The sequence below is a fragment of the Oncorhynchus mykiss genome, chromosome 4, assembly GCF_013265735.2.
Source record: "Oncorhynchus mykiss isolate Arlee chromosome 4, USDA_OmykA_1.1, whole genome shotgun sequence".
Lineage (NCBI taxonomy): Eukaryota > Metazoa > Chordata > Actinopteri > Salmoniformes > Salmonidae > Oncorhynchus > Oncorhynchus mykiss.
In genome coordinates, this window is record NC_048568.1 from 16,460,468 (window position 1) to 16,474,327 (window position 13,860).

The 13,860-nt window shown below is 41.7% G+C and overlaps 2 protein-coding genes across 3 annotated transcripts; one reads left to right on the top strand and one right to left on the bottom strand.

Annotated features, from left to right (window-relative positions):
• The first annotated feature begins 4,964 nt into the window (after positions 1–4,964).
• serinc1 (serine incorporator 1) lies at positions 4,965–9,753 on the top strand. Its single transcript, XM_021600398.2, has 10 exons — positions 4,965–5,122; positions 6,127–6,288; positions 6,619–6,812; positions 6,997–7,076; positions 7,181–7,318; positions 7,460–7,629; positions 7,745–7,835; positions 7,941–8,085; positions 8,421–8,645; positions 8,779–9,753. Exons 1-10 carry the CDS (start codon positions 5,084–5,086, stop codon positions 8,915–8,917), a joined length of 1,383 nt encoding a protein of 460 aa, XP_021456073.1. The 5' UTR covers positions 4,965–5,083; the 3' UTR covers positions 8,918–9,753.
• A 42-nt stretch (positions 9,754–9,795) lies between these two features.
• LOC110522199 (heat shock factor protein 2) lies at positions 9,796–13,655 on the bottom strand. Of its 2 annotated transcripts, XM_021600397.2 has the most exons (12): positions 13,464–13,655; positions 12,868–12,976; positions 12,652–12,779; positions 12,417–12,541; positions 12,236–12,311; positions 12,008–12,069; positions 11,831–11,912; positions 11,455–11,564; positions 11,110–11,367; positions 10,832–10,934; positions 10,663–10,719; positions 9,796–10,541 (listed from the first exon to the last, which is right to left on the bottom strand). In XM_021600397.2, exons 1-11 carry the CDS (start codon positions 13,554–13,556, stop codon positions 10,663–10,665), a joined length of 1,203 nt encoding a protein of 400 aa, XP_021456072.2. In that variant the 5' UTR covers positions 13,557–13,655; the 3' UTR covers positions 9,796–10,541. The 2 variants fall into 2 exon arrangements, with proteins under 2 accessions (XP_021456072.2, XP_021456071.2); XM_021600396.2 differs by lacking the exon at positions 10,663–10,719.
• Between the last annotated feature and the right edge of the window lie 205 nt (positions 13,656–13,860).

A 13,860-nucleotide genomic window follows, 5' to 3' on the forward strand; every position in this document is an offset into this window, starting at 1 on the left:
GCTTATCCAAATTAGCCTAATCTGATATGTTGAAGGTGACAAAGCTACCAAAGCTATCTGACTGTGAATTTGAACAGTAGCCCTTTGTACTGTTGCTCACTGCAAAAAGCCATGAATGACTCATTTACATACTTATTTTCCACACATTATCTTTTTTCCCTATCTTAATGTCTCCCACTGCTGAGGCCATTAGTGAATGATTCAGAGCAGCGTTTTGTGCTCGGGGGGGAATGCAATTGGGATGCATTTTTCTTCTCAAATTAAAGTGATGGTGATGGAATCCATGAGAGAGATTTAAATGAGTCCATTTGACCCCCTTGATTGATACATATATTTCTTTCCATTAACATGATTCCAGAATTAACTCTGCTTGTCCCTTTGAAAACAGCCCAGGGTCTATTAATAGAGGTTTCCTAGAGATGACCTTGTTGTGACAAGGTGTCTGAGCTCACTCCTCGCCAGAGCTGTCTGCTGTCTCCAACAGCTGGGCATTTTGGGTAGAGAAAAGCTCTAATGTCTGTCTTGTAGAATGTCTCATGCTTTATAACCCCTTCTAATCTGTTGGGTTCATGCTAAATCATTGCTACTATGGGTTTTTATTGGTTGGGTGGGTTGTAGTAGCTACAAGTATAAGGTTAGACACATGGTTGAGCAGGAAATTTGGCATCTACTGTTCAAGAAGTGAATGATTTCACTTGAAAGGAAATTTACTGAATACAAATATAAACGCAACATGCAACAATTTCAACAATTTCACTGAGTTACAGTTCATATAAGGAAATCAGTCAATTGAAATAAATTCATTAGGCCCTAATTTATGGAGTTCACATGACTGGGCAGGGGCACAGCCATGGGTGAGCCTGGGAGGGCATAGGCCCACCCACTGGGGAGCTAGGCCGAGCCAATTAGAATACGTTTTTCCCCATTAAAGGGCTTTATTACAGACAGAAATACTCCTGTTTCATCAGCTGTCTGGGTGGCTGGTCTCAGATGATCCTGCAGGTGATGAAGCCAGATGTGGAGGTCCTGGGCTGGCATGGTTACACGTGGTCTGTAGTTGCCAAATTCTCTAAAGCAACGTTGGAGATGGCTTATGGTAGAGAAATCAACAATCAATTCTCTGGCAGCAGCTCTGATTCCTGCAGCCATCTGTGGCGTTGTGTTGTGTTATAAAACATTTGAGAGTGGCCTTTTATTTTCCCAGCACAAGGTGCACCTGTGTAATGATAATTCGGTTTAATCACCTTCTTGATATGTAACACCTGTGAGGTGGATAGATTATCTTGGTAAAGCAGAAATTCTCACTAGCAGGGTTGTAAACAAATTTGTGAGATTTTAGAGAAATAAGCTTTTTTATGGGTATGGAACATTGCTGGGATCTTTTATTTCAGCTCATGAAACATGGGACCAACACTTTACATGTTACATTCATATTTTTGCTCAGTATAGAACTATCAACTGACACGGAACAGGTTGTGCCATCCAGCAAAGAGGGAGCTGAATTTTAGATACTTCCTTTGTCTGGAGTGAAATTGAATGGAATGTGTGCCAATGAATTTGAATATTTCCACCCCTGGATACTGTTACCTTCCTTCATTGTGTTACAATGTTAATTCAACAACAATGAGGGCATTGTTTTTAGAACAAACCAACAGAATCAAAGCAACAAATGTGCCAATTTTCTGAGCATGCTGCATTTATTCACACTTGTGCATGATCACATCTCTGATCACACACACCGGAAATGAGTCATAGATGGGGGTGTTTCCCATGTTAAAGAAACGGGAAAGTCAGTGAGTTCGTAAACAGATGATGAGCGGGTAAGAAAAATGGTGTCCCTTTAGAGGGCAAACACAAGATGTACGGTATGTCTGGAGAAGTGCAGTGTTCTACTGAGGAGATGTATACCTGGAATGCGGAGGAGGAATGGAGGGAAAAAGAGAGGCAGAGGAGGTCAAAGAGAGAGAGGGAGGAAGAGGGTGAGCTTGAATTGGTTTAAAATGGTGGGGAAAAGGGAAAAGGTTTGTTAAAGCAGAATGGAAGAAAGTGTAAGCAGAGTGAGCTGTACACTGGATCGAAGACATGAGGAAAAATGGATTGGGGGAGGGCGAAGCATCAGAGGGGGTAGGTGTGGTGAAGTTCTCGGAGCCAGAGGCTTGTACCAAGGGTCAGGATAAAGATGAGACGTGAAGGCAGGAGTGACATTTTTGGGAAAAGTGTGTACCCTTGCTTTTTGGCTGATCCATTTGTGGTTTCAGGGTGAGTGAAAAATGAGCTGGGTGCTGTGGAATCGGTGAAGGTTGTTGATCATTGTTTGTGTTTCTGCTGGTCAGAGGAAGCAGGCCATCCGCATTTAAACGAATGGGGACAAGAGATGTGCATTTTTTTATTTATTTTTTGCTCTCAGGATAAGGGCGCCATTGAAAGGAGTGATTACTGGGGTAGCGGTAAACATGAAGTTGACCAAATGAAGGGGAAGATTCCAGGTGCTTGTGATGCTTGTCGTTTGGTGCGATGCAGACAGGGTGGCGTAAGTGGTGAAACAGAAGAGTCGTTGTCTGTTCTTTTGAGTTTTGATGTTGAGTCTTGGCCTGACAAAGTGATGGTAGAATATATAAGTTATCCTGTGTGTCAAACACATTACGCTGTTACAGGTGTCAAGCTTATGGGCATGTGGCAGCAGTGTGTAGGAGGGAGGTTCCTAGGTGTGAGACGTGTGAAGGGCACGAGACAAAGGAATGTGTAGCATTGGGGAAAGTAGTGGTATGTGTTAATTGTAGGGATGCCCATGGGGCTGCGGATCAGAAATGTCTGGAGGAAAGAGGCAGGTTGAGGTTTCAAAGTTTAGAGTAGTGCAGAAGTTGTCATATGCTGAGGCAGTAAAGAAAGAAGAGGAAGATGGGTTAAGGGGGAGGGATTCTGAGAGGAGTGGTGTGAGTAGTAGATCTGTACCAGTACAGAGGGATAAGCCAACAAGTAATATATGCTTCAGCAAGATTGGATTTTTAGCGTTTATAACAATGGTTATCAATTGTACTGCAGGGAAAAAACATAAGTTGCAGAAAAATGTGTTTTTGGTGGCAGCTGCAGAGAGGTATTTGGATGTACGAGACCTGACGTCAGAAGAGATACAAGGTGTGTTGAGTGGTGGTGTCCCGTCCTTTCAGGCTGTTGGCCTGAGATAGGACTAGATAGATGCAAATAGTGGAGTTTTTAGTGAGCGTAGGATTAGATGGTAGGGTATTTGTTGATTTTTTATTTATATACAGCACCAGTCAAAAGTTGGGACACACCTACTCATTCTAGGGTTTTTCTTTATTTGTACTATTTTCTACATTGTATAAGAATAGTGAAGATATAAAAACTATGAAATAACACATATGGAATTATGTAGTAACCAAAAAAGTGTTAAACAAATCAAAATATATTTTATATTTGAGATTCTTCAAAGTAGCCATCCTTTGCCTTGATAACAGCTTTGCACACTCTTGGCATTCTCTCAACCAGCTTCATTTCAATTAACAGGTGTTCCATGTTAAAATAGAAGGTAGGGCTATTTGGTAAAAGACCAAAGACCATATTATGGCAAGAACAGCTGAAATAAGCAAAGAGAAATGACAGTCCGTCATTACTTTAAGACATGAAGGGCAGTCAATACGGAATGTCAAGAACTTTCAAAGTTTCTTCAAGTGCAGTTGCAAAAACCATCAAGGACTGTGATGTAACTGGCTCTCATGAGGACCGCCACAGGAAAGGAAGACCCAGATAAACCTCTGCTAGAGAGGATAAGTTAATTAGAGTTACCCACCTCAAAAATTGCAGCCCAAATAAATGCTTCACAGAGTTCAAGTAACAGACACATCTCAACATCAACTGTTCAGATGACACTGTGTGAATCAGGCCATCATGGTCAAATTGCTGCAAAGAAACCACTAGTAAAGAACACCAATAAGAAGAGACTTGCTTGGGACCAGAAACACGAGCAATGGACATTAGACCAGTAGATATCTGTCCTTTGGTCTGATGAGTCCAAATGTAAGATTTTTGGTTCCAACCTCCATGTCTTTTGTATGACGCAGAGTAGGTGAACGGTTGGTCTCCGCATGTGTGGTTCCCACCATGAAGCATGGAGGAGGAGGTGTGATGGTGTGGGGGCGCTTTGCTGGTGACATTGTCTGTTATTTATTTGGAATTCAAGGCACATTTAACCAGCATGGCTACCACAGCATTCTGCAGCTAAACGCAATCCCATCTAGTTTGCGCTTAGCAGGACTATCATTTGCTTTTCTACAGGACAATGATCCAACACACCTGTGTAAGGGTTTTTGACCAAGAAGGAGAGTGATGGAGTGCTGCATCAGATGACCTGGTCTCCACAATCACCTGACCTCAACCCAATTGAGATGGTTTGGGATGAGTTGGACCACTGAGTAAAGGAAAAGTAGCCAACAAGTGCTCAGCATATGTGGGAACTCCTTCAAGCATGTTGGAAAATGATTCCAGGTGAAGCTGGATGACAGAATGCCAAGTGTGTGCAAAGCTGTCATCAAGGCAAAGGGTGGCTACTTTGAATCATCTAAAATTAAATATATTTTTATTTTATTAACACTTTTTTGTTTACTAAATGATACCATGGGTTTACTACATGATACCATGTGGCGGCAGATAGCCTCGTGGTTTGAGTGTTGGACTAGTAACCGAAAGGTTAACCCACTATTCCTAAGCTGTCATTGAAAATAAGAATTAGTTCTTAACTGACTTGCCTAGTTAAATAAAGGTAAAATAAAAATACCATATGTTTTATTTCATCGTTTTTATGTCTTCACTATTATTCTACAATGCAGAAAATAGTCAAATAAGAAAAACCTTTGAATGAGTAGGTGTGTCCAAATTTTTGACCGGTACTGTATATTTATTTGTTTTTAAGCAAAGTGTAAGGGAGTTATACTCCAGTCTAGTAGGTGGCGGTAATGCATCATTTATTGGATGCCAACTGCGGTTAAACCTCATTGAAGAAGAGATCGTAAACAGACGAGAAGCATCCATATTTTTTCACAGAGAAGTCGTATTTCAGCAAAACACCATGGGGGCCGTTCTTGGACTGTGCTCCATGGCGAGTTGGGTAAGTATTTTCTTAATTAAAATAAAAGTCGACATCATATCCAGTTATAAAAAACAAAAGGGCCGAATCAACCATTTCTTCCGAGATAGCTTCGCTAGCTCAGTTGCTAACCTTCTGTAGCAAATGCGCAACAACGAAGGCAAGCCAGGGTGGTTCCTCCCTGTTCAGCTGTCGGGATTTGCGCATTGCCTTTTTAATGAAATAAATTGGCCTGTGATAATATTTCCAGCACTTGAACACAAATTATTGAACAAGTATTTTTTTATTTGGCAAACAACCGTCATAACTATGTGGGGTTTGACAGTTCGAACCCGACCATGTTTTATTCAAATGAACGATTGCTCTCTCTCTACCGTATACGTTTTACATTTTCGATACTACACAGCAATGTAGCCTTACGTGAAAGCTAACTAGATAGTTAGCCACTTTGTCATTGATAGCTAAGCTAACGTTAGCTACCGGTACTTGGAAATATTGCAACACCGTCGCAGTCAAAGCAGAGTCAAATGTCAGATAACAGCTACAGCTATGACGTCTCCACGTAACGTTAGCCTAGTAGTGACTTGCGAAATGTGCGTCCTGAAAATACACTAAGTTCATTTAGAGACAATAACAGGCATAGGTCTTTTTTTTCTATTTGGTTATACTAATACAATTCCTGAAACCGTTTAAGATGAAAGTGTAACGTTAGCTGTTTGGATGTTCTCTTCCACATTGGTATCCACTTGATTAGGTTTGACACCAGCCATGTCCAGATCTCTATTCTTGGCAGGGATTTGGTTTCCATAATAGTTAGCAACTTGTCAAAAACAACTGTGTTGGTGCTATGTTAACCCTAGGTGGATTGATTAACTTTGATCAATGAATGAATAACCTGTTGACTTGGTACCATTATTCTATTTGTTCAACCATTCAGTGGTAGCTAGGCAGATGCATGATTGTGTCACCATCAGTTCAATGCTTATTATTAGCTAATTGATTTAATAATGTTGTCTTCACTGTAGATCCCCTGCCTGTGTGGCACTGCCCCCTGCCTGCTGTGCAGATGCTGCCCCAGTGGGAACAACTCCACTGTCACCCGACTTATCTATGCCTTCTTCCTCCTTCTGGGTGTGGGCATCGCATGCATCATGCTAATGCCAGGGATGGAAGAGCAACTCAAGAAGGTACTAAACTATGTTATGTGTTTGATGTACAACATGTACACTTGAACCGATGCTCCTGGCACCTACTACCATACCCCGTTCAAAGGCATGTAAATCTTGTCTCGGCTTAAAACTCCTTCTTTAATCTGTCTCCTCCCCTTCATGTACACTGATTTGAAGTGGATTTAACAAGTGACCTCAATAAGGGATCATAGCTTTAACCTGGATTCACCTGGTCAGTGTGTCATGGAAAGAGCATGTGTTCATAATGTTTTGTGCGCTCAGTGACATCTAATTCTATACATTTTTCTATTTGCCTGACTAATTACCTGTGCATCTTGGCTCTTGCAGATTCCAGGATTCTGTGATGGGGGAATGGGTACATCAATCCCAGGTGTGGAGGGTCATGTCAACTGTGATGTCTTGGTCGGCTACAAGGCTGTGTACCGTGTCTGCTTCGGCATGTCTATGTTCTTCCTGCTCTTCTCCCTCCTTATGGTCAAGGTCAAGAGTAGCCAGGATCCTAGAGCTGCAGTACACAACGGGTAAAAATGACACAGCAAGTCTTATTTATTATTATTATTATTATTTATAATTAGAATAGGTAATGATGATATCAGTAAGCTTATATACTGCAAGGCATGAATATAATTCATAAATAAGGGTATCTGTTTATAAGGAAGTTAAAACAAAAGGTCACACAGTTAAAATACTTATGCTATCTTTTAGGTTTTGGTTCTTCAAGTTTGCTGCTGCGACTGCCATTACCATCGGTGCATTCTTCATTCCAGAGGGTGCCTTCACAACTGGTAACGCCCCTTTTCATTCAAATATATTTTTCTGTCTTGTGGAAATATTAGCATATCCTGCAGCTCTTTGAAAGTAGTTCACACATTGCCCTTCTCTCCCATAGTTTGGTTCTACATAGGAATGGCTGGAGCTTTTTGCTTCATCCTGATCCAGCTGGTCCTGCTGATTGACTTTGCCCACTCCTGGAATGAGTCCTGGGTGGAGAAAATGGAGGAGGGCAACTCTCGCTGCTGGTATGCAGGTATGGGACGTGAGCTTCTCTTTGAGAATACCTTGTGGAAATGGTGACGGTTGAGTTAAAGCAGTCTTCAGCGTCTACTCTCCTCTAACCTCTGTTCCCATTGTCCAGAAATAACCATCAAGTGTCATTCCTCCCTTGCAGCTCTGCTGTCTGCTACAACCATCAACTACATCCTGTCCCTTGTGTCTCTGGTCATGTTCTACGTCTACTACACCCACACTGACGGCTGCACTGAAAACAAGGCCTTCATCACTGTCAACATGCTGCTGTGTGTGGGAGCCTCAGTCATGTCCATCCTGCCACAGATTCAGGTAAGGAAGTGCATTGGACCAGCATGTCACCTACACTCAATGTTGTATCCCTAAAACCTTCATCATGTTATATAATAAACATGTCATTATGTGTTCTCACCCCTTTTCTCAACAGGAGTCCCAGCCAAGGTCCGGGTTGCTGCAGTCTTCCATTGTAACTTTGTACACCATGTATCTCACCTGGTCTGCCATGACCAATGAGCCAGGTGAGGATTTTAATGAGCCAATGTCTCCCTTTTCAATACACCAATCAGTGGCTAGCTCTTCATCAAGACAACTTGAGTGAATGTATTGGTCTTTGCCATCCACAGACAGGAAATGCAACCCAAGCTTGCTGGGTATCATTGGCCTCAACAACACCACCCCAGCTGGCAAGGACCATCCTGTTGTTCAGTGGTGGGATGCCCAGGGCATTGTGGGGCTGGTCCTGTTCCTGATGTGTGTTCTATACTCAAGGTAGAAAACAGGTCAAACTCTAACTGTCTGCAGTTTCCTATAAGAAGGAACTGCTAATGTTATTTTATCACCAGGTAGCCTAGTGGTTAGAGCGTTGGACTAGTAACTGAAAGGTTGCAAGATCGAATCCCCGAGCTGACAAGGTAAAAATGTTGTTCTGCCCCTGAACAAGGCAGTTAACCCAGGGCGTCATTGGGCCGTCATTGAAAATAAGAATTGGTTCTTAACTGACTTGCCTAGTTAAATAAAGGTTAAATAAATGTACATTTTTTTTACCAGCTTCGTGTAGTTGCCATTGACCCTAACAATAACAAGTTATCCATTCATTCCTCTAGCATCCGAAACTCCTCTAACACCCAAGTGAACAAACTGACTCTGACCAGTGACGAGTCTGCACTGATCGAGGATGGCCCCCACCCTGAGAACTTTGACGTGGAAGACGGCGAGAACCGGGCCTTGGACAACGAGAAGGACGGAGTCACCTACAGCTACTCCTTCTTCCACTTCATGCTCTTCCTGGCCTCCCTCTACATCATGATGACCCTCACCAACTGGTACAGGTGTGTATCTCTCACTCTCCCTGGTTGATCTGGTTTTATACATGAGAATTAGGCAATGAGTCTGCTTAAGTATTGAATATTGTGAACATATACACAGGTCACTCATTTTAAAAGGTCTCTTTGATTTCCCCAGCCCCGACTCCAGCTATGAGACAATGACCAGCAAGTGGCCCTCTGTGTGGGTGAAGATCTCCTCCAGCTGGATCTGCATTGCCCTGTATGTGTGGACCCTGGCTGCCCCACTGGTCCTGGTCAATCGAGACTTCGACTGATGAGCTAAAGAATTAGAGGGGGGCGCAATCATTTGCACATGATCATGACTATTCAAAATTGTATAAGGTGAACAAGCTCTGTGTGTGTGTATTCCCCGTGGATAACCCACCCTTTTTGTTTTTAACAAACGGCATGCATGCAAGTATTGAGTACATGTGTTATCCACTGTCTTTTATCCTATTGCACAATTTAAAGAATGGAGAGGATTACTTTTGCAGAGTTGGGGTTGTAAAGGTTGCTGGGGCTTGGGGAGATGGTCAGTGGACATGTGTTCAGTTAAAGAAGGGAGGACTCTTCCTCAACTGTAATCGGTTCTGGATAGGACATTCAGAAAGAACTGTTAATTTGTTACAAAATGAGTAAGACTGCTTTGTTAATGCTACACTTTCCTTCACTTTAAGTTAGGCATATGTAGAGGAAGTGCAGGGTTCCAGATATTAGCTAACATTGTTATCCTGGGTTCATTTCCATCAGTAAGCATGATTAACCATTTGCATGATATTATAGGCTAATCTACCATCATGTAAATCGTAATGTTGCTGTGGTTTCCTTTTCAGAATATCCGCCCCAATTGCTAACCTGCAGCTTTACCTTTTGGCCAACTTGCACATCTTGTAATAAGACCCTCATTTTTATATACCTTGTGTTACTTATGATTTGCACTAGTTATCTTTTAAAGGTAAAATACTGATGTTCAAACAGTGGATAAGTTATTTTGTAGATGCTTTAGCATAATTTAAGGTATTAAGTGTTTCTAGCAGACGATACATGTCAACTCCCATTTCTCCTGAAGTTTTTGCCTTTCGATATGTATTAAAGTGCATTGTAACCCAAAGCAAACCATGCTTTTTCTTGAATTTTGCCACTTCATACCGCATTCAGAATGAAAATACACTTTATTTGAATGTCATTGTGAAGCTTAACAGTGAATCTCACAAAATCACAGTCTTATAACACGACACCTTAAGATACACACCAGACTGCAGTATTTGAAATGCTGAGCACTGTAGTTCTAGGACAAGGAAATGCGCAGGCACTTGTTTTTTTCATTTAAAGATTGATGTGATCATTGACCTATCAATACAGGAATCAATAATACAGTGAAACAAAATTGCAGCCTTTTCTTTAATCAGGGTTTACCTTCAACTGCTAGTGGAAATAGTGGAGAAACCATATCAACAGCTACATTATGGAATGTCTTCTGACCTAAATGTACCAAAAGATACAAGGAAATAAATACAGTAAATCATTGAGTTTTTTTCTGCTCCTTGGTTAAATATCCAGCTGTGTCGAGTCAGTGGTGCTCCCTTCTGGGTTGAGTTCGCACAGGTAGAAAAGCGTGGCCTCTGCCTCAGTCAGGGGCTCTAGGCGGATCAGGGAGCTCCGTGGAGGCTCCTCATCTGGCTCCAGGAGGTCTGTGGGTACCTCAGTGCTGGGCTGCAGCAGGCTGTCTCCCAGCTCTGTGGCTATGCTGCTGTCTGGCTCTGGGGCCAAAGGGGTGCAGCCATCCAGGAAGGCCAGCAGAGGGCAGGACGTGTACTGGACCAGCTGCTTGTCTGCAGAGATGCCAGACTTGCCTCCTTTGGATAACAGCCCTGCATTTCCTTTGGAACCACCACTCTCCTAAAGATGACATAATTTGAGTGAAATTAATTCCCTAACAAAATAATTAAAAATATTTAAAGAGAGGGGAAGCAGGTAGCCTCACTATAGACTTGTGTATTGCCTGTTTGACAGGACTCACTTAAGCTGTGCAGATGCTGAAATCTTGCAAGTTCACAGGGCAATTTGAACTGAACAACTGAAGAGGAATCATAGAACTGAGTAAAAATAACATTTTGTATGAAATGTCATTAACATAAACCTCTGTGGCCTATCAACTTCCCAATTACATTTAAAAATGAAAAGCATACCTCTAAAATATCTGGATCAATGCTGAACTGCTTCCCGTACAACATAGCCTGAAAGTCTTCCAAACTGCAGTCAATGCTGTCCAAGTAGTCCATCAGCTCAACCCTGTTAAAACATATGGATGCTTCTTATTAACTGTAAGCTGAAACAAATTCCATAGGCCTGTATATCCTTAGTATTGCAAAAATGCTACCCAGTAATATGGGACATATTGTGAGAGCCTTTTAAAGTTATTCAGGAACTACGGACCACGAAGATAAAGTAAGTCAAGTCCACTTACTTGCCGAGGAGGTTGATATTCTGAGAAATAGCTCCACTCTCATTGAGGATTGAGTCCATCATCTTCATGGGATCCTCCAGGCTCAGGCCTGATGGTTTGTTGAGTTGCAAGACGCTGCTGGTTGGAAGGCTATCATATGTGCTTATGGTGGTCTCTTCTGGTTCGAATACCAAAGAGTTGGTTTGGCCTGGATTGTCAGCGCCATCTGTCTGTGACACAGTATTGCTGTCGAAGACCTCAACAATTTCTACATCCCCCCTAAGAATGAAGGAGAGGAGAACAGGCATGAGGATAGATGGCACAGACAGAAATATACATGAAACAAAAATGTAGATGTTGACTTACGATTGATCCATTATTGAGGGGCCCTCTGTGATCTCTGCATCGTCGTCAGTTACGTCACAGATGACAACATCATCAGTAAGATCAGCGTTCTTCAAACCACTGACAGAGGGCTGGGAGAGGGCTCAGAATATACATTTTTAGAATGCTTTTCATTGAAATAACATTATAAACTCATATTGGAAAATTCCCCCCTGACAATGTCAAGTTTCATTGACTCACAATTGAAGCAATTTTCCTGGTCAATGATCCTGCCTTAATCTTGTCAAGAAAAAAGATCTAGTGTATTTGCTAGTATCATTAGTGTGATGTCAATGGATGGACATCCCTGTGTATACCTTACATAAGGAGGTAAATCCCTTCAGACCTCTACACATACTTTGTTGTGCTCCAGAGGAGGTTCATCGTAGATTTCATGGATGTATTTAGGCTTCTTTCCATTGTTGTTCAGTAGAATAGGTCTGAACAATGGAGATTGAGAAGTAAAATGTATTAATAATGTTTTGTAATCGATGATGTCATTCGGTGGAAGAATTGTTATACTATGAAGGCTTACCGTTTGCGTTTTAAACCCATAATCCGGTTCTTCTGTACGAATGTGACAATGAATTGTATCAACTGCAATGAACAAAGACCACAACAAGCAAAGTTAGATTAAATTTTTATAGCCTTAAGGCCAATTATGCATTCAATGGTTAAGCTGTTTTATTGTAAGAAAATTGTTTCCAATTCAACTTCCTCTGAATATGTGAAGTAATTTGGGGTGAAGCCCATTTTACTGTACCTTCTTAATGATTTGCTGCTGTTGGGAGTGCTTCTGTCTCAGGTCTGATATTTCCCTCCATAGACCTTCATTATCTCTGTAAACAGAAATTCAAGCATCAGCATAGTACCATCTCCAAACCAACACATCACTACTACTTTTATACCCCCATTTAATTGCCAGGGCATGGTAGTTTGCATACCTTTTCAATGTGTTGAGTCGGGAATCAAGACTTTCTTGTTTTCCATTAACATTCTGAACACTGGCCAAAATATTGGACAGGTCTTCCTGTTTGATCTTAGTATCCTCTGGTCTTGCATTAGAAACCTGAAAATATGCCCATTACTCAATGTCTACCTTATTCAGTTTGACCACTTACTGATATAGGTCATTTATGTGTTTACCATTATTTTTTTGTTTCCTCATGATGGTCTCACCTTTCTTTTGATGTTTTCCAGCAAGTCATCCTGCCCATGTTTAAAGTAAGGATGCTGGAATTCAACTGGTCCATCACGCTCTTGCTTCACTATGCCTGTGTCAATGTGCATCACTTTGCGAAATCCATCTGCAGAGAGACCACCCATTAGACAGCTGCACAGGGGGCATTCCACTAGAACAGCTGAGCAGCTCTGTTTATAGAATAGCTGACTTACACATATTTAGCTGTCTGACAAAGCTAGCCATGTTGTTGTGTTTGAAGAACTTGGGAAGGATCTCCTTGGCAAATCGCTGTTCGTTCATGACGAGGAAACTGTTACCCTCCTAGAAAACAAAGCATTATTATAGTTATGAGACTGCAATGTCAACAACTACTTCCACTAAAGGGAATGTATTTGTGTTACATTTCAGGAACTAAACAGTGCATGGACTTTCTTGCCTGACGGAATGCTTATTGATGTGCTCTTATTAGGACACTAGCCAACATTCAAACAGATATTTCAAATTGCACTCGCTAGCTATAACGTCAGCTTCTGGGGGAGGGTTGTAGCGGAGGCTACTATGCAAGCTTTAGCAAGCACGGACAACAATTGCAAATTCGTCTTTGACATCAGTAGCTAAAAAAAAATGATGCTTCTTGAAGCCTACCAGTGACACCTGCATTTAAGACTAGGAAGAAATACTATAACTCGGTCTATGAGGCAACAGATGATAAATCGCTAGCTGGCTAAATCGTTCGTTTCACACCCTGCAGCGCTAGCGCTTACTCGCTAGCTAGCTCTGGTACGCTTAGCGGGGCAATTTCATTTACCTGACTCCAACAAATAAATTCATTCGTATCAGAATCCTCCACAAGAGTCCAAAGCTTGGTGAGGAAAGCTGGAACATTTGAGTTTTGTTTCATTTTGCAAACTGAAGGTGGAAAGATGCCTTTTTGGGATGAAAAAAGCAAGTCGCTGAGAAGAAAATAACGTCGTAAACATGCACACAACTTCCTGTTTGAAGAGCAGAAGCTGATTGGTTGAATCTTGACTTACGTAACTTTTATCACGTGTAACGTAGAAGCATGGCTCAATTAGCAATCTGCAAATTATTGCTGAAATGTGTTAGCTATTTCTTTTTCTGTGAAATGCTTTCAGGTAACTGGAAATGTTTTCACATATATATTGATAGCTCTCGAGTCAGCTGGCATGGGAGGATGCTCATAA